Source organism: Myxocyprinus asiaticus, chromosome 16, assembly GCF_019703515.2.
Source record: "Myxocyprinus asiaticus isolate MX2 ecotype Aquarium Trade chromosome 16, UBuf_Myxa_2, whole genome shotgun sequence".
NCBI lineage: Eukaryota > Metazoa > Chordata > Actinopteri > Cypriniformes > Catostomidae > Myxocyprinus > Myxocyprinus asiaticus.
In genome coordinates, this window is record NC_059359.1 from 28,707,779 (window position 1) to 28,729,342 (window position 21,564).

General features: G+C 38.3%; 1 protein-coding gene across 2 annotated transcripts in view; it reads right to left on the bottom strand.

The window, feature by feature from the left end:
- Positions 1-21,564, bottom strand: part of LOC127454574 (ephrin type-B receptor 5-like) — a 92,770-nt gene that overhangs the window by 33,223 nt on the left and 37,983 nt on the right. For both annotated transcript variants that reach the window (XM_051721863.1, XM_051721864.1), the window contains exons 2-5: positions 19,153-19,217; positions 14,657-14,929; positions 11,445-11,608; positions 6,994-7,289 (exon numbers count right to left, since the gene is read on the bottom strand). In XM_051721863.1, coding sequence (XP_051577823.1) covers positions 6,994-7,289; positions 11,445-11,608; positions 14,657-14,929; positions 19,153-19,217 — 798 coding nt within the window. The remainder of the gene's footprint in view (positions 1-6,993; positions 7,290-11,444; positions 11,609-14,656; positions 14,930-19,152; positions 19,218-21,564) is intronic.

Below are 21,564 nucleotides of genomic sequence, written 5' to 3' on the forward strand. Positions count from 1 at the left end.
AGCAACAGCCTTCGTCAGCATCACAAACATGTTGGACAGTTGACACTGGATTTCTTCTCGCGCCATCCAAATAGAGTCCCCGGTCAGCAGGCCCGACAGAGGTTACATCTTGAGCACGTAAGTGTCTTTTAAAGTCTCCAGAGACGATTTTGACTTCTTTGCCATGTTTACCTCAAAGAACAAATATGTAACTGGGTGTATTGAATCTCGCCGGATTATAACATGAAAAGTGCACAGAGCTGTCACTCACACGTCTGCTCCTCGCATGGCATCACATGACCCCCTATTTTACTCATAACTTGAAAAATCTCATTATAAAAACCCATAGAAAAATTCAGAGGGAACCCATGGCGAATTAGACTTCCAGTTTCCCCTACAAATTGACGTCATGACTGAACAGCTCTAAAAAGATTTCTTCTCATAAGTTATTTATTTTATATTACATTACATTTATGCATTTTGAAGACTCTAAAGGGAGTACAGCGGAACAATCTAGTTCCGGAACTAAAAATCCAATTCATAGGGGAATTGATTATTAACGATAACTTATAAACTGTTAAAGACAGACCTACCGATAATATGTGCTTCTGCTGAAGCGATCAGTCCTCATTATTTCAACTTTTATAGCCAAATTCCTAGTGAAAAACATTACTACCCATAATCCTGAAGAAAAATGCTCCACCAAGAAGAGAATCCCGGCAAACAAACTGTGGCAAAAGAGTTCTGCAGCAACCACCCACTTCCATTGATGCACTGCGAATGATCTCTCCTTGCACTCTTAAACTGCTTATATATTTTTATATATATGAATATTTTGCAATATACTTTAAATATATTAATCTATACTCAGGGTTGGGAGGGTTAATTTTGAAATGTATTCCACTACAGATTACAGAATACATGCTGTAAAATGTAATTTGTAACCGTTAGATTATTCAAGGTCAGAAACGTATTCTAAATACTTTGGATTACTTCTTCAGCACTGGTAAATGTTTTCACTTGTTTTGACTATAAAAACTCTGCCAGTACAGTAAGACAAAATACACATGTTAAAAATACATTCTCTGAAAAACCTAAATATCTTATGCAGTGTTGTTTCTAAAACAAGATAAATCAAATTAATCTTGTTTTATGGATTTTTTAGATATTTTTACAGGAAAACAATCCAAAAATTATTATCAAGAATATGACTTTTGCCCTAATATCAAAGGTCTTACTAGAAAAAAGAAATTATAATCCAACGTGAATTTTCTTGGTTAAAAAATATGATCGTGCCTGGTAATGTGCATGTAAAATGGATAGAAATAGCATTTTAGCTTAGCGTAAAGCTGACAATTTACACAAGATTTATTTCTATTTCTTCTGCTCCAAACTTACTTCAAACTTACTTCTCTGTCTGCTCGTATGAATGTTACACATCTTAAGAAAGTGTTTCACCGCTGTTCAAATGCACTTTGAATCGCATCATTTATATGTATAAATGTTTTCCATCTGAAAGGACTAAATATTAAATGAAACAAATGACAATAAAATGCAAAGTAATCTCTTCAGTAATCAAAATACTATTTGAATGTAACTGTATTTGAATTACCAATGATTTAAATTGTAATTGTAGTGGAATACAGTTACTTATATTTTGTATTTTAAATACGTATTCCCGTTACATGTATTTCGTTACTCCCCAACCCTGTATATATATATATATATATATATATATATATATATATATATATATATATATATATATATATAATACAGGGTTAGGGAGTATACAAAACTTTTGACTGGTAGTGTACATATATATATATTACACTTGACTGAAATGTTTCTCATGATCTTAAAAATCTTTTGATATGAAGGTGTATGCTTAAATGTTTGAAATTAGTTTTGTAAACAAAATATAATTATGCCACCATATTAATTTATTTCATTATAAAACTAAAATTTAATAATAAAACAAAGTTGGACCAAATAATAAAGAAAAGCAGCCAATGGGACTCCTTCAATACTGTTTAAAAAGCATCCCAGGCTGATACCTCAAGAAGTTGGTTGAGAAAATGTCAAGAGTACAAGTCTGCAAATTCTAGGCAAAGGGTGACTACTTTGAAGGTGCTAAAATATAACACAGTTTTGATTTATTTTGGATTTTGTTTAGTCACAACATAATTCCAATAATTCCATTTATGTTATTCCATAGTTTTGATGACTTTACTATTATTCTAAAAGTGAAAAAGAATTTATAATAAAGAATGAGTAAGTGTTTAAAAACTTTTGACCGGTAGTGTGTGTGTATGTATATATAAATATATTATAAATTATATATTTAATTATATATATATATAATATATAATTTTTATGTTATTTTAGAACATAAAAAATAACATGTAACAATATATCATACAACCCCATAGGCTATTATTATTCTCAAATTGATAATTTTGCAATTTACAAATGGAGGCTAAAGAGTAGACAAGCACATAAAATAAATGTCTTGTTTAAGGACCATTTCAGAGGCTGTACTGAATTATGATGACACATAACAATTCAACTGTAGTCCCAGTGTTGTTGCATGTCATTTGCGTATATATCTTGAGATGGTCTGAGATCATATACAGTGTTCACAGACAAAATTCTTGAAAACTGTTCCGAGATGACAGACAGATATCAAATAGTGAGAACTCACAATAAGAGCATGTTCCGCAAGACACGGGAGCGCCAAAGCGGCAATGACTCTCTGAATACACAGCAAATCAGACACACGCATTGACAGCATTTCTTTAATTTGTTCTTCAAAATATCATCTAGTGTGTTTCTTCAAGCGTGCATCTTTTTGTCTAATAGCATTTCTTGTCGTATGTATGTCACTCCGAGACCTCTTACAGGTCGCCTACCACATTGACAGGTAGATGAGCAAACTTACCTGTAAATGTGCATGAAATACCCGCATTTGGCGGGTGATGGGTGCTAATTTCATACCCTGCGGTTAAGAGAAAGCGCTTAATCACACAGCTTCTGTCAGAGAAAACAACTTATGTGTTAAGTGAAGTTCTTATATGTTTTTGAAGAGTGCGCATGTGCTCATATGCTCAAGTGTGTTTGGGGAATCCCAGCATCTGATGTAAAGGGAAACCCCACTATTGCAGCATAATGTATCTGTCACAGTTACACAGTGCACACCACTTTTGTGTCTTCAGCAGCTTTCGCACATTAAACAGCTTTCTGGAGTACGTGCAAATGAGCTTTTATAATTAAATATCCACACAAATTATAACTCCACCCCCTGCATAACGCCATTAATGAAAGCTCTATATTGTTGAACAAATGTGGTTTCGAAAGATGGGTGGCGACATAGTTTCTATGGTTTTGGGAAACAGTCGTGACTAGCTAGTTAATTTCTCCAATGATACATCATACTAAGGTGGTTAAGCGGTGAATAACTGTGTTGTACGGGAAACGTACCCCTGGTTGGGATGCTCAAACAGATTGTTTTGATAGCGCAAAAGTGTTTACACTTTTCAAGGAAATCAACCTACAAATGTGTTACTTGCAGTTGTCTCTGCATTATTAAGCTGGGATAGGAGAACGTGTTTTTACGTAAGACAAAAAATTACGCACATAACCTTTAATCAGAATTCCCATTATTTTTTCATTTTTGATACTGTGCTTGAAATACAGGAGACAAAGCATGCAAGGGAAGTTAAAATCAGTCAGCCAGTGAATGTGATTGCTTATATTGCACCAAATCTATAAAGCACCTACGCTGACTCTTAAAATTAAAGCACAGAACATCTTCTGCAAAACCAATTCAATCAATCAATTGTATATTTGCACACAAATAAAACCAAACCCTGTCCATCACTCTCTCAACACGACTTCTGCCAATCCAACATTTTCTTGAATTCTGTAGGATTTGCTGGAAGCTCAATCCTCTTTAACTTGTGTCCACTACTAGATCCTTCCCCCCTCCTCTTCCCTGTGGTTTCTGTCACTTGTACAGCTGAATGGCCATTACATCACTGTGACCTAAATATGTCACATCCCTCTCTTTTCCCCACTCACTCTCCACCCCCAACCCCCCCCCCCCCCACCCCCACTCTACTTTCGTCTTCAAGATATCCCAAAACTTATTTTCTGATTTACTCGCATCGCCCCCAGAATTTAACCCTGTAATGCCTTTCCGCTTTCCTCCACTTCTGCTGCACCTCTCTCTCTCTCCTTGTCTTTTCGTCTCTTTGACCTCATTCCCTTCATTGCTTTGGGAGAGAGAGAGGAAGAACTTATTGATGCTGAAGATGAGTTTGTCTCATTTTGACTGCTATCTCCTCTAAGAGATAAAAAACATGGCTCTTTTTCTCTTGTTCTCTCTCAATATTTATTTTTTGTCAGCCAATCTACACACAGCACAGATTACAAAGAATACAGAGAGGAGATGTGTCAACCACATACCCACAGAAGCACATGTTATGCTGACAAAGTGACAAAGAACAATCCTGACACAGACAGGTAGATGCAGAAATCCTTGCACACACTTTTTGAATTTACATCCCTGTGGGGACTTTCTATTGACTTCTGTTTTTTTATACTGTGCTAAAGATATTTTTTGTTCCCTAAACCAAACCCAAAGACAAACCTTTCTGCATTTTGACATTTTCATTAAGACAATATTCAGTATCTTTATTATGCTGTTTTCATTGTGGGAACCTTTGGCTGGTCCTCATAATGGCAGAGATTTTACCAGTGTTCGAATTGAGGGGTAGCTGGGGGCATCCGGGACCCCCATATGGCATTAGGGACTCCCCCTATAAGAAGTCAAAAATAGACTGGGGGGGGGGGGGGGGGGATTGATCCCCAAATATTTGTATTTTAGTAAAGATAATATTGACAAATACTATTTAATTTACACAGTTAGGATACGGTAAATTTTGTGGATATTTACAATAATCAGGGCTCTCCAGTGCAAGCGTTTTACTCGCATTTGCGAGTGAAAATTACTGCTTGCGAATGCAGAAAAGTATTTGGGCGCATGGCGCAAGTAACAGCTGATTTAACGCCCAAAGTTATGAACTTATAATTGCAGCCTACCAGCAGAATTAAAATCACTAATGTATCTTCCCTCATATACCAAATAATTTTAAAGAGGTGCGTTATTTATTTTTGCATTAAAAGCACATTTTTTCACTCTCACTTGGCTGCGAGCGCTGACTTCTCCCTCCCTCTCTTTCTTTCATGCTCACGCAGAGACAGAGGGAGAGATATACCACGTGAAGATGGTTAAAGCGGAGTTTCTTGCTTGTTTTTATTTGTCAAAATGATGGACAGCGTCTTGAATACTGATGGATTAATCTCGCGCTCACACGCAAGTTTCTGAGAAAAACAGCGAGTCAAATTAAAATGTGCGAGTCCAAAATATGCGCGATAACAGTAAACAGTGTGTCAGTGTCCTCGTCTAACTCAACGTGATAAGCAAAATCTCAGACATAAAATGAAATTTTAAAAATCATGAAATGTCACTACCAATAACAACCTCTTTGCACAAATGCGTGAGGATGAGGTGCACCAAATTTACAGTATTCTGCTTCTAACGCAGGTGTGCTGGCTGTCGTGTGGACAATGGGTTTCTTTTTCTTGGATTTTCAATGGTCATGAAAATTCGATAACATCATAACCACGCACTGTAAGACTTTAAAAACCTCTTAAAATGGCATACCTTGTTGATGCTTTAGAACGAGACCAACAAGCAGCTGCATGGCTCTGTGTCAGTGTGTAATAGAAATGTCAACTGTGAGAAATGTATCAAGTATCATGTCTATCGCGGTTATGCAAAATCCGTGGCAATGCACGTTTCCAAAAATCATTATATTATAATCATAATTTTGCATTTCTCACGGCCATCGATGATAGTGCTCTCTGGCGCGCGCACACGAGCAAACACATAGCATGCGAGGAGAGAGAGCGCGCCTTCAGGGGGGTGATATAGTGTATGTGTAGACTTGTATATAATACATTTTAGAGTAAAAAGGCTGGGAACCACTGGTCAGGTGCATGTTTTCATAGAAAAACAATTACAAAAACAGCATAGACAGACGCAGAATTGCTTCTTTGTGGTAGTGTATGTCATATAAAATATATAAACCTTTTATAACTTTCATGAATAACCCATTAAGCATTATTGCATTATACAACACGTAATAGACAGTTAAAACTGAAAAGACATTAATGTATTTATGAATGTCATGAAAGTTTGATTTGAAAGATTTAAATGTTGATGAACTACTAATCTGTTAAGAATTAGGCCTACCTACAGTATATGTTTGTTAATGGCAAATGGAAGTATAAAGTGTTATCAATATATTATTAGTGTATTAGTGGCTTAAGGAGATCCGTCAGGACTGATGTAGTTTGGTGCTGCCTGTAAGGTTAATTTAAAAGAAAATAATTTGAAAAAGGTTTATCAGAGAAGACATCCTTTGTCATGTATGAAGAATCTTTTGTTAATTAATTCTGTAGTAATTTTAATGCTTGCATGCTCTGTTGTGATACACTACCAGTTGTATCAATCTGAACACCGACTGTGTCCCTAAATACCGCTAAGCGCAACAATTTGTTTTTAGACCTTTTTGTATAAATACAGTAATATATATATTTTAAAATACATTATGTATTTTATATATTAATCTTTTTTTTCTTTTTTCTTTTTCTTCAATGAGGACATCCCCAATGTCCACAAAGAAGGCTTTTTTATTTAACTAATATCTGGGGACAAATTCATCCTTAGTAAACCCACACAAACATAGTGTATTGAGCAATGCAGAGTGTGTATTTTTTGGTGCGATCAAGTGTGGGTTATGTGGGTGATAACATGGGGACTCTAGAAATGGATCCACCCAAGTAATCCTTAAAATTACATCAGTGTAGTGTACAGAAAACTGGAATACTTTCGCTTTATCAGTGTAGTGTACAGAATCAATGTGACTACATGTTTTGTTGACTCACCCAGACAGGCTGAGCCATTATGGTTGGGCTCATATCCCGCATCACACGTACATCCTCCTACAGGAACCAGCCATTCACCTTCTGTGTTACAGTGCATTCTCGGAGCTGTTCCGCCCTGTGATTGGCTATGAGGTACACAAGTCCCAGTCACTGGAACCAGAGAAGTTGGCTCTGCCCCTGAGGGCGTGGCTGGGTAGAAGGCCAGGTAACGACTGGTTGCTGGGCAGCGGTGATAAAATATTGAAACACCCATGAGCGACACACATGCTCCGCTGTCTACTATTGCTAACACAAACCTAAAAGAGAGGTAAAGCAGGAGAGAGACAAAAAGGAGTGACAAAAGTATGAAAAGAAGGTAAATAGAGATTATAGATGACAAGTTTAGCAGCCAGTAAAAAGGGCCATTCATACCAATCATGTTTTTGCGTCCGTCTGTGCTGTTTTTTTTTTTTTAATTGTTTTTCTATGTAATCATGTGCTGGACGGACGTCTTTGACCATTGCGCCACATCTCGCTGTTTCTTCACGCCACATTTTTTAGATGCTGTGTCAAGTTAAAAAGAAATTCATCTGTTTGAATTTCAACTTTTTATCTGTTTTAATTTGAGGTGCTGCATCTAGCTTTTTTGCCCCAAGAACATGTTCGGTCTGAATGGCCCTAGGTCACTTCATGCATCTGCATCATGCATCACACCATATGCAAATATAACCAAGTTCAAGAAATGATGCGATTTTGCTGCACTTGATGTGTCATATAAAAACTAGGGATGTCACGATACCATTTTTTTTAGAACGTGTATGAGTAACGATACTTCCTGTTTGGTACTAGCCGATACAAAGTCCGAGACCTGTTTTTTGTTTTATTTTTTTCTGAAATTCCATACCAACAATTTATTTCAATGTTATAATAAAAATGGTGTTTAAATAAATGAACTGATTAAAACTTTAATCAAATTAAAATATAACAATTAATTTTCAACATAATGTTGTATTATTTTTATCAAATGAAGTGCTTTTATACAGAAGCTCACAGCACAATCCAGAATTGGAGTATAACATTGGAGTTATATTTTTTCAAATAAAATGCTGCACAACAAAGAACCACAGATGTGCAATATTGCTTAAATATACACAATAATACAATTACTATTGATTAATTATTATTATTTGTAGTAGTAGTAGTATTACAGTAAATACTACATAACTATAAATTAAGAGCTCGACACCAGTGAACCAACATGGAGAGAAGTCCAAGGAATTGTACAGAAAGCCCGATCAGCATCTGCCTCAGGACCAAGTGGTATACCTTATAAAGTATACAAGAGATGTCCGATGTTACTCTGCAGGCTATGGGAACTTTTGTGGAGGGTATGGTAAAAGGCATCATCCCACTGTCCTGGAAAAGAGCAGAGGGCTGTTTCATACCGAAAGCGGACTCCTCTGAGATCAGCCAGTTCCGAACCATTTCTCTCTTGAGTGTCGAAGGAAAGACCTTTTTCTCTGTCCTGGCCAAAAGGATGACTACCTATATGGTGAGGAACAAGTATGTTGATACATCAATCCAGAAAGGTGGCATCTCAGGCTTCTCTGGGTGTTTGGAACATACCGGTGCCATCAACCAGCTGATCCGGGAGGCCAAGGAGAGCAAAAGTAATCTAACAGTAGTCTGGCTTGATTTGGCTAATGCGTATGGATCAATCCCTCACAACCTTATCACCACAGCTATGGAACACTACCATATCCCCTACCACATCAGGTATGATCACCAGCTACTTTGGAGGATTTAAGTTTCGGTTCAAGACTGCCCATTTTACAACTCAGTGGCAGGACCTGGAGAAGGGAATCGTAACGGGCTATACTATCTCCCCCATCTTGTTTATCATGGGAATTAATCTGCTCATAACAGCGGCAGGGAAGGAATCCAGAGGGCCGTTAATGGAGTCTGGCACCCGCCAGCCTCCAATAAGTGGCTTTATTGTTGACCTAACTGTAACAACTTCAATCCACGTACAGGCAAGGTGGATCCTGAAGGCACTTGATGATGTGGCAACATGGGCAAGGATGAAGTTCAAACCAAGGAAGTCAAGAAGCATGATGATCAGAAATGGGAAAGTGACCAGCAAGTTCCAATTCCAAGTCCAGGGGGAGGTTATACCATCAGTTGAGGAAAACCAAATAAAATGCCTAGGGAAGTGGTATGATGCCTCTCTCACTGACAGAAGCAGCGTATCCAGGACAGAGAAACAGGCAGATGAATGGCTGAGAAAGATAAAGGGATCAGGCTTAACAGGGAAGTTTAAGGCCTGGCTCTTCCAGCATGGTCTGCTACCAAGACTCACATGGCTACTGACAGTCTATTAAGTGCCTATGACATCAGTGGAAGGAGTTGAGAGGCTTCACATCAGTAGGGCTATACATCAGGTCTGGACAGTTACAGCTACCCTAATCATCAGTGGTGGAAGAGTTCAAGGTGGCAAAGTGCAGTGCTGTGATGATGTACAGAGACTCCAGTGATGAAAAGATCAGAGGTGCAGGTGTCACTACAAGATTAGGATGCAGGTGGGCAGCTGACACATCAGTGGCACAGACAGAAAGCATGCTGAAGTTGAAGGACATTATTGGGAACCCGTGCATGGGGAGACAAGGACTCGGAACTACCCACTTTCAGCAATAGGGGAAAGCAGACCCAAGGCAGAGAAGAGACATGATCCAAGCCGAGGTCCGACACCTGGAGGAGGAAGGGCGAAGGTCCAGGTCCGTGGAACTTGGAGAACAAGGAGCCTGAACAAAGTGGGACCTGCCAAAGTGGGAGATCACGTGGCCTGAACTTTGGAGACTGGAGCCGTTTCGCATCTCTTTCCTGCTCCGATCAGTGTACGATAATCTTCCAACACCATCAAACCTGCACAGGTGGGAAATGAGGGAGGACCCAATGTGCAAGCTATTTTGAGGGAGAGGCACGCTTGCACACATACTGGCAGGGTGTAACACTGCACTTAGCCAGGGAAGATACAGATGGCGTGACAAGGTCCTCAGAGCGCTGACTGACATCTTGGAGCAGGAGAGATGGAAAAAGTGCCAGATCCACATGAGACCGGCTCCATCCATTCAGTTCATCGGGGGGGGGAAGCCACCCTCCTCCAAGAAGACCAAGAAGAGCCTTCTGCAGGCAGCACAATCGTGGGAGATGAGGGTGGACCTGGGAAGAAAACTACTGTTTCCCCAGGTCGTCCAAACATCCCTGAGGCCTGACATGGTCACATGGTCTGAGGAGGTAAGGAGGATCATCCTGATTGAACTGACAGTCCCCTGGGAAGACGGATGTGAAAAGGCATCGGAGAGGAAAGCCACCAAGTACCAGGACCTGGTCCAACAATGCAGGGACAAAGGGTGGAAGGCCTGGTTATTTCCAATTGAGGTTGGCTGCAGGGGGTTCCCTGTACAATCTGTGTGGAAGACGCTCACAGCCCTGGGAGCAGCAGGAAGGGAGATGAAGACAGCTGTGTGCAGGTTGGGGGAGGCAGCTGAAAGAGCCTCTTGCTGGCTCTGGAATTGGTGGGAGGAGTTGAACTGGAAGCCAGGAGAAGATGGGCAGTGACTGGCCATCACTGCTGACCCGCCAGCTGGAGGGCGTTGTGGTTTAGGGTTGAAACGTCCAATGAAAGTTGGATGCCACCTGATGACATCATCTCCTGGCCGAAAGCTACAGTCATGAGCAAGTGACTGAAGGTGTTATTATCTTGATGTATATAATAGTACTGATCTATTTCTGTCATAATTTTTCCATGTAAATTGAGCTTTTATTTTTCAGAGCTTTTATTATGAAGTGTTTCTGTGTTGCTATGATGGTAGCTTCTCAGTCTGGAAAGGCCGGTCGCTACGTGAATGAAAGTGATTATTAAACCGCAAAAGGCTGCTGTTTAATTAAATAAATATGTAGTATGTATGTGCATGCTGTTTCTCCCAGATGCGGTTGAAATATAATCCAAGCACACGCAACATATCAAGCAGAATTTATATTAGACACACTGAAGAAGATCCGCAAAGCTCTTGTAACTGTGTATGTATCCGCTTTTTGTATATGGCCTGAATAACCAGATGCATTTACACTTGGCCAAGTCGCATCTTCTATGTCTATATGATTCGTCTTCTTCTGAAGTGGTTTGAGTTATTGGATTGCTATCCATCTTGAATGCATTTTAGAGAGAATTTCCAGTTGGTCTTTATGAAAATGCATTAAGTGACCAAGTGTTGACAGCCTAATAATTGTTGTTTGTTTTCATATTCAAACCATATCAAGGCAAATATTAACACTGTGGCTGATATTTACTCAGTCGAATTGCCTGATCCTGGGTGACTACATTCAGAGGCAAGCTCATTTCATCTGCACACAGTGACCCCAATTCATGAAGTGTTTTAGGGAGACAGGGCAAAGGCAAAAGGTCATTGTACCCTTTGCGCGTGAGAGGAGCAAAGCTGCGGGTTTTGATGTTGATGCGTCGTGTGCTCTCAGACTTGTACTGGTGAGGTAGACTGGGCTCCACATGGCTGAAGCTCTTGTCTGCTGCGATGGTGTCAATCTTTACCCAGCCCTCTCTCGACTCCCCACTGGAAGGCTGGAACAGTGAGAGAAAGAGAGAGAGACTTGTAAATTGTAAAAATGTATCCTTTTGTGTTCCATAGTAAAAATAGCAGCATACGGGTTTAGAACAACAAGAGGGGTTGTGCAATAATTTAAAATTAAAATGTTTTAATTTAAACTGTTGCTTTAAGGCTTAACTATTTATAGTGCATCAACACTGCATTTGAAACATTAACTACAAGCGGGCAGAAATGAAGAGATGACAACAGTGTTACGTAACAGAGATGTTGTGACTTGCAAAAGAACCAGAGACAGTGTTTGTTTTACACAATGATGGGCCACATCCCTTTCCCAGAGGGACATCATCTACATGTTAACACCTCTCTGCATCTCCCTCCATTCAGTGAGCTTTTATTGGTCTGTTTTTAGCCATTTCTGCTCCCTTGAGGAGAGCTGTAATAAGCCACACACATTGAGACTCCATCCATAACAGTCCTATCAAAAATGTGTGTTTTCCCTCTAACAAAAATGACCTAAATAGCACTTTTAGAAATTATATAACATACCCTGAGGTAATTCTGCCCACAGCAAGTGGTTCTATTGGTTCTAACAACCGATGCTCAAAATATTTAAATACCAAAAGAAATTTGGTACAACATGCCTAGTGTGTAATTTCTGCACCACTATAGCGTCAGAATTTAAAAAATAAACACTGTTTTCAAACAGATTCCTGTAAACTCTCCTTTTCTTCCATTGGTTGTACAAACAGAAAGTCCTGCCTCAAACTCACACTATTGATTGAGCCAATGTTGCTGTGTCGGGCTGGATGGGCCACTCAAACAAACAGGGATTTTTTAATAGTGCCACAGAGCTACAGTGTTACGCTTTTAAATGAAATCAGCCTACAAATGGCATATTTAGAGTTGACTCTGGATGATAAGCTGGGATACAAGAAAGAATTTTAACACTGAAAAGATTACACACATCAACACACATCAGCACACATCAGAGTGGAGATTATAAGTATTTTTTTTTTACTTAAGCATTGAAAGATATGTTTCTAGCTTTAATATTTTACAATAATATATTTTTAATTGGAAGCCTCCAGGCTTATGACAGTATCATGTAGGTTTCGTCTTGCCTTTCTCTTGAGTGATGCATCAGGGGAAATGTAGTTCATACAATATACAATCATTCAAAGAGCATGTGGGTCTTAATTTCTTTGAAAACTAATCCCATGGATCCTCAGGCTCCTCTATAACAAAGATTCAAAATGTGTCTTAGTGAGTCAAACAAAACAAAACAATGCAGGACATAATGCTGCCAGAATTCTTCATATGATGCCTGTGTGTGGGTGGTTAAGACAAGATAAACACAGAACCAGTGTTTATAAAAAGACTAACACACTCCTGTTAGCTTTCTAATGCTTATTCTGTCCTGCAGAAATAGTAACTTGAAAGTAAAACTTTGTAGATAACTGAATTTTTGTGCCCTGAGTGTTAGAAAAACAAACAGGGCCTCAGGTTATCTCCTGGCACTCTCCTCGAGTATGGAACACTTAAAAAAAAAAAGGTTAGAGACACAAATCCAATGCTTGTGGTGAGAACTTTTAGAAAGGTAATATTTTTCTTTAATTTATACAAAATATAAGTTTATCCACAAACTAAGGTTGTCAAGAAAAAATTTGAAATTCGAATATCCGTAAAATTTAAGATAAAAATGCACATTTGAATGCTAAAATGAGCATTTATATTTTTTATGTTTGCCAAGCACTTACATTTAACAGCGCAGGTGTCGAGATATGTTTTAAAGGCTGAATTTCCTTTTAAATGGACACAGCATCTAAAAAAAATGCATTAAAGTATAAACGAGCATGCTTACACAGAAAAAGACAAATGCGTTCGGAGTGAACGGACCCTTTGTGACCCTGCTTGCTCTTATGAGTGTCTCACTGCATAAGCATGAGGTACGTACATACAACTGTATTTAATGAAAAACACTGTGGTACCGCTGGTAGAGGCTTAAATCTGTGGTAGTACTATGGCACTTGTATAAGCTTCTGTGCAACACTAAGTTTACATAGAACTGTCTATTAAAGCTTTTTATTCTTGTTTTAATTTTTACATTAGATTTGAAAATATGAACTGGCTAAATCTTTTTGACTTTATCATTTTATCTTCTTCTTTTAACAGACAGATATTTTCTTTGCAATAAACAATATTTATGACAGAGTTTCTATGAGGAGGTTCCCCCTATCAGTAATAATGTCTTTCACATTTGAATATAATTAGAATTTTGGTAATGTTTCAGTGAAAAATTCATATTTAGTTTCTCAGCCCTATTGACAGCCCAACTACAAACCAAAATTTGTTCCCAATCTAGATAGCCCATGTCTTAAACCACAGTAAAAGTAGTTGAGGCAACCCATGCACTATTTATCCAAGTCTTCTGAAGGCATACGATCACTTTGTTTGGTGAACAAACTCAAATTTATGTCGTTATTCACTTTCAAATCAAATCATTCATCAAATCAACTACCGTAAACAGCGCACATATCAAATATAGCGAAACGTCAATTACATCAAATTTCTTTGGTTCTCGTGTTGTGACGTGATTACTTTTGGTCACGAGAAGCACAAAAACCAATAAGGTTTGATGTTAAGAATGTGTCGCCATATTTGATTTGGCTGTTGTTTACTTTCATTATATGGCAAAAAGATGAGTAAAGATTTAAAAAACGAATTTCCTTTTGTGTTCCATGGAAGAAAAAGTTCATACGGGTTTGGAACGACATTAGAGTGAGTAAATAATGACATTTTAATTTTTGTGTGTACTATCCCTTTAAGTATGCATGTATCATATTCAGGGACATAGCAATCATTATAATTTGGGGGACATCACTTCTAAATCTATATTCTATATTCTCTATTTCAAATACTTTCATTGCCTCAGGTCAGATTATACTTGAATATTTCTTTTTCTACCATTGAGTTTAGTACAATCACACTTTTCAATCATACTTTAATCCCAATAAAATGGACTTCCTCTGGCCTTGAGTGTGATATAATCCCTCATCACTCACCTCAGCTGCCCAGGTTCTCTCGAGCTCTCTCTGGGAGTCAGCCTGTTTGTAGTACAGTGTCAGTGTCTCCCTGCATGTTGGGGAAGGTGAGCGTAGACTGGCACAGTCGCGAACTGAGAAACGTAGAGTCACAAAAATCCGTGGAGCTGACTGCCGGTATAGGAATGGTGTGGCCAGCCAGTTGTCTTGAAGACGAGGGTTCTGATTGACATTGCAGACTTCAAAGGTACGCATAAGTTTCCCCTTGTCGTCTAACACGCTTACCTCATCCCACTGGAAGGTGGAAGAATGTTGAAGAATAAAAAGGAAAGATGGAGATCAGCCTGAGGCATTACTTTAGTACAAAAAACATTTCTGATACTCTCTTGATAATATATATACTATATATTTTAAAAAATCACATGCGCAATATATAGGTAAAGAAATAGTTTTCGTCCAGAAAAGAAAATCTGGTCATCATTTTCTCACCCTCATGTCATTCCAAACCTGAATGATTTTCTTTCTTCTGGAGACCACAAAAGAAGATATTAGGCAGAATGTTCATGCTGCTCTTTTCCATACAGTGAATGTGAATAGTGACCAGGGGCTGTCAAGCTCCAAAGATGACCAAAAAAGCACCATAAAAACCATAACAGTAGTGCATATGTCTAGTGTGCTGTATATTAAGTCTTTTAAAGTGATACGATAGCTTTTTGTGATGAACAAGCTGAACAAGATATTGTATGCATTTTTTCTGCAAATATACAACTCATAATAATTGGTATGAGAAGGAGAAATCATTAGATAGAGAACGACTTGGCTTTCACGAAAAGGTAAAACTTTTAAAATTGTAGTCTTCTCAAGAGAAAAAATATCCGCACTCCTTTTTAAAAAAAAACATTTTTTTTCCATTTTATTTTATTTCTCACAAGTCAGGGGACACAAGTCTTCTCACAAGTCTTTTTCATCAAATTTTAGCTAGCTTCCTATTCAACAATTTATCATAAGAAAGTAAATGTTTGTGAAAATCATGGTTAGATTTATGGTTTTAATAAGGAGTGACTTTATGGTTTAATTTAGATTTGGATTAGGTGTATAATATAGAATATGTACGATTTCTTAAGATTTCATCATCCCATACTATTATTAAGACTTGTCATAAGACCGGGTTGAATATTCCCCTCCACCGTAGCTCTCAAATCTCATTTGTGCAATTTAAATATGCACATATTCACGATAGGTTACGAGACACATTAGAAACAATGGTGTTTGGGATCACTGACATCAAACTTGGTGTGAGACATCTTGATGAATATTTGAATATGTGCAAATGTGAATGAGATTTAAAAGCTACGGCGAAGATTATCAGTGAAAAACTACTTTAATTTCGGGTCAGCTCCTCACACAAGCTATTGTAGGACTTCAAAAGACTTGGAAAAAAGTGCACTTAAATGGTACTTTTATGGTGCCTTTGTCATTTTTGGAACTTGACAGTCCCAGGTCACCATTCACTTTCATTGTATGGAAATAAGCAGCGTCAAAGTCATACATGTTTGGTGAGTAAATGATGACAGAATTGTAATTTTGGGTGAACTATCCCTTTAACAGAGCCTACTCTGAATTAAAGAGGGTGAAAACTGAGTGAAACAATGAATATTAACAGTGATATTGAGAAGTAAATGAGAGAAGTAGAAAAAAATGCAATGTTAGCAGAAATGTGGACTTTAGATGGGACTTGTTTATAGATGTAATCCCAAAAAAGTGTATTATGCCTTTTTTGGATGGAGTAACACAGATTGGATCAGAGAAATGCCATTGTCTGCTTTTTCAGGTGATTTAAAAAGAAAATTCCAGAAAAAAACCAAATCTCTCCAGAGATCCACAATCCAGAAATCACACACACACAATGATTTTTATACTGTATAACTATAGATTCTATCCCCTAACCCTAACCCTACCCCTAAACCTAACCCTCACAAAAAAACTTTCTGCATTTTTACATTTTCAATAAAACATTGTTTAGTATGTTTTTTAAGCAATACTAAACAGGAAAAGACTGCTAGAATATGAAGAGAGATTGAAGGAAGGGTGAGCATACACTGTTAGAAATATTTTGACAGGTAACCTAAAAATATTGTAACAACTGAATTAAATCAAAAATCTTAATATGACTGAATCAACCTGTGTACATTAGGTTACTCCAACAAAACATATCTCTAAGGGTCAGATCAGGTAGAAAAAGCTCCTTCAAGTAACTACTGCACATTTTCATTTCGTTCAGGGAACGAGGAAAGAAATGGACTAGAATGGAAAGAAAACAAGATGGGGTGAACAGCTTGAGAGCAACAGAAGATGAGTGAAGGGGAGGGGGAGGAATTCAGTAAAGCACAGATGGATAGATTAACAATGATATGTAGACAGGCCAACTGACAGAAAGAGGGAGAGAGAGAGAGAGCGAGATGATGGTGCAGGGAAGATGAGGGAAGTGAGGACTGAGTTTAGTACTACTCAGTAGGTCAGAGAAACATCAGTTGTCACGCTTGAGATGACATCAAGTACATACATCAAAGGATGAAGAAATTGAGAGATGGGAAGGTTTAATATGCTCCATTTCTTGTCCTTTCAAAGAAGTGGGATTAAAACAGGAAATACATAATCTTTAACCCACTGAACAACGAACACACATGGAAGAGGTCATTATGGACAATCAATGATAATAAAGTGTTCAAGTGTGATTATTATGTCCATCAGATGCATTTAGCACTTGTGTTCTGTTTGGGTTCTATAAGCCATGTATTTTAATATTTTTTTAATATAAATTTTAGCTGAAATGGGCTTGAAAATGACACTTAACATTGAGGTATAAAATTGAAACTTAATGACTTTTCATAAACTGAACTATAACCAATATTTCAACCTAATAACATGCTTCAAACGTCCTCCATGAAAAATGTCAAATTACATACACTACCGGTCAAAACTTTTGAAACACTTGACTGAAATGTTTCTCATGATGTTAAAAATCTTTTGATCTGAAGGCGTATGCTTAAATGTTTGAAATTAGTTTTGTAGACAAAAATATAATTGTGCCACCATATTAATTGATTTCATTATAAAACTAAAATGTAATAAAAAAATTGGACCAAATAATAAAGAAAAGCAGTCAATAATTGCCCAGCATAGATGGGAACTCCTTCAATACTGTTTAAAAAGCATCCCAGGGTGATACCTCAAGAAGTTGGTTGAGAAAATGTCAAGAGTACATGTCTGCAAATTTTAGGCTAAGGATGACTTCTTTGAAGATGCTAAAATATAACACAGTTTTGATTTATTTTGGATTTTGTTTAGTCACAACATAATTCCCATAGTTCCATTTATGTTATTCCATAGTTTTGATGACTTTACTATTATTCTAAAATGTGAAAAAAAATTATAATAAAGAATGAGCAAGTGTTTCAAAACTTTTGACCAGTAGTGTATGTCATTTGTGATATAAAACATGAATAAATGCAATACATTTTTATATTATTTTGATTTCTGTTATTGCATTTTTCTACACTGTTTTTTGTGGGGGTCAAAATGAAACAATGTTACTAGAATGGAGGCCAGTTACATTTCTGCTTCACTTTCAAACTTCAATTATATCTATCTAGTGGGTTTTGATCAGGGCAGAGTAATGTATTTAAAGGGGTAGTTCACACAAAAATGAAAATTCTCATTATTTACCCTTATGCTATCCCAGATGGGTATGTCTTTCTTTATTCTGCTGAACACAAACAAAGATTTTTTGACAAATATTTCAGCTATGTTGGTCCTCACAATGCAAGTTAATCAGTACCAACATTTTGAAGCTCCAAAAATCACATAAAAACAGCATAAATGTAATCCAAAAGACTCCAATGGTTAAATCCATATCTTCTGAAGCAATATGATAAGTGTGGTTGAGAAACTGAAAATATTTAAGTCCTTTTGTACTATAAGTCTATACTATCATTTTCACATTCTTCTTTTGTGTTTGACGATTTGCATTCAGGCAGGGAGGAGAATTTATTGTAAAAATGGACTTAAATATGAATCTGTTTCTCACCAACACTTATCGTATCGCTTCTGAAAATATAGATTGAACCACTTGAGTTTTATGGATTACGTTTATGCTGCCTTTATGTGATTTTTGGAGCTTCAAATTTTTGATACCCATTCACTTGCATTGTGAGGACCAACAGAGCAGAGATATTCTTCTAAAAATCTTAATTTGTGTTCAGCAGAAGTAAGAAAGTCATACTCATCTGGGATGGCACGAGGGTAAGTACTGTAAATGATGAGATAATTTAACATTTTGTGTGAACTGCCCCTTTAAAGAATTTAAAGGGGAATATATTAAGGGTTCATTTTAAAATAATTTTTACATCATTGGAGTCTCTGGGACCCCAAACAGAAAAACAGAAAAGTAAATCTGAATAGAACATGAGGGTTAAGTTGCAGTGAATATGTGCTGTGTCTAATCTAAGGCATCTTACCCCTGTGTCAGGATATGTTGTCCAGCCTAGTTCAGCAGTGGACTCCCTAGTGTCCAGCAACATAACTGAGGGATGCAGGAAAGGATAGAGATGGACAGAAAGGGAGAGACAGAAAGATGGACAAATATAGACAGTGAAAGAGAGTTAATTAGGTGAAGAGAGTTAATTAGGTATATTTTCATAATTATGTTATTTAGATTGAATATTATTGTATTAGCTCTTCAGTGGGGTCCAAAAGTCTGAGAACACTATTGAAAATGCTTCTGTTTTGCATCTAATTTAGTAGATGTTTGAATCATTACAAATTATTAGGCCTGTAAATCAATTAACATTTTGTAACTAATTAATCTGTAATGTTTTCTGTGATTAATTGTGATTAATCATGGTACATGATACATTAAAACAAACATTAAAATATAATCAAATAAAAAATGCTCTCAGCAAGCTACTTTATAAGCTGCTCGGGCTGACTGTTTAGAAGCGGAGGCAACTGAGATTCATCCTCTGCCACCCAGATTGAGGCGAGTAACTGCACCACTATGAGGAATTAGAGAACATTGGGCAATTGGGCATGCCAAATTGGGGAGAATTTTTTTTCGTCCTGTGGTTTCTTAATAATATAGGATCAAATTGCCAGATTCAATTCATATCAAGCTTTATTGGCAAGATAAACTTAAGTGTACATTGCCAATGCATTATTAGACATTAAAAACTCCTAACTCTGCCGTTGCCAGTCCCAAGCCCGGATGTGAAAGGAGTAGGGTTGGATGTTGGGCTAGCAACCCGTCCCCGTAAAAAAATCCAGCCTGCTATGGAAACGACAAGAGAAAATACATTGAGTGCAACTGAACGCAGGAATTCGGATTCGTGTAATATATTGGCAGTGGAGGAGTCTCATCGTGGTGTCCAACGCCTGATGATGGATACGACATTCACTGCAAGAAAGGTTACCCAGATTGGAATCTGTAATGTTCGTACGCTTCACCAAAGCGGCCGCCTGAAGCAGCTACTCAAGGAATTTGATCGATATTGACTGGACCTGCTGGGTGTCAGTGAAGTCCGATGGAAGGGAAATGGGGAGATGACCAGTGATGGAAAGAAGGTTCTGTACTCCAGTAACGAGGATGCGCACATCTGCGGGGTCGGGTTGGTCCTCGGAGAAGAAGCAGTACGTGCCCTTGTTGGATGGAAGCCAATTAACGATCAAATTACCACAGCCCGTTTTGTATCAGCCCACGTTCAAACAACTGTCATCCAGTTTTATGCCCCAACTGAAGAAGCGGGCAAAGCCGAAAAGGATGAATTCTATGACGTGCTGCAAGCCGTGATGGAAGAGATGCTGAAACACGACCTCAAGCTCGTCATCAGGGACATGAACGCCCAGTTCTGCCATGAATGCCAAGGCTTTGAAGAGATCATCGGCCCTTTCGCACCTTCGGAACGGCTGTCGGATAATGGGGAATGGTTGGTCTCCATCTGCGAGTACAACGACCTCCGTGTCGGGAATACCTTCTTCCAGCATAAGTCCATCCATAAGAAGACATTGTGCTCACCGGACGGCCACACACTCAATGAGATCGACCATATGTGCATTAGCCGGCGGTGGATGACGGCCCTGCTGAATATTACGAGTGGCTGATGTGGGGTCGGACCACTACCTGGTACGAATAAACCTTAAAATCAAGCTGCGGCACCATGGAAGAAGACCCAGGACCGTTCGCTGTCGATAAGCTTAAAAACCGGGCATTGCAGCCGCCTTTGCCCTTCAGCTTTGAGGCCCTGGCTGATACAGTGGAGGTGGAGTCACAATGGCATGGCTTCAAGGAGATGGTCAGCAGAGGGGGAAGCAAAAGTAAGAATGGATACAAAATAGGTCATGGACCTTGATTGACTAGAGAAGGAAAGTGAAGCAGAAGTGTGATCAGGCCAAGAATCCTGATAACATGGCAGCGACGGCACAGGTATATGCCGAACTGGATCGGGCCGTAAAACATTGCAGGCACGATAAGAAAGACTGGCTGGAGAAGAAGAGCTGAGAAGCCAAAGAAGCTGCTGATCGAAACAACATCCGTTGTTGTCGAGCATTTCCGAGAAACACTAAATCAGCTTTACCTGCAAAACACTTACGATTTTGAACAAGAAGGAGTGCAAGAAGAGCTGCAAGTGGAAGATGGAGACATCATGGCACAAGAATTTCGAATGGCCATCAAAATGCAAAAGTCAAACAAGGCCGCTGGCTTGGACGAAATCCATGCGGAGCTCCTGAAACACGGTGGTGAACTGGCAAGGCATCACCCTGCTCTCAGCACCAGGTAAAGTCTTCTGTGCAATCCTTCTATGCCGAATACAAGTAGCTGCCAACCAGCGCCTACGAGAAGAACAGGCAGGCTTTTAGCAAGGGCGGTCATGCTG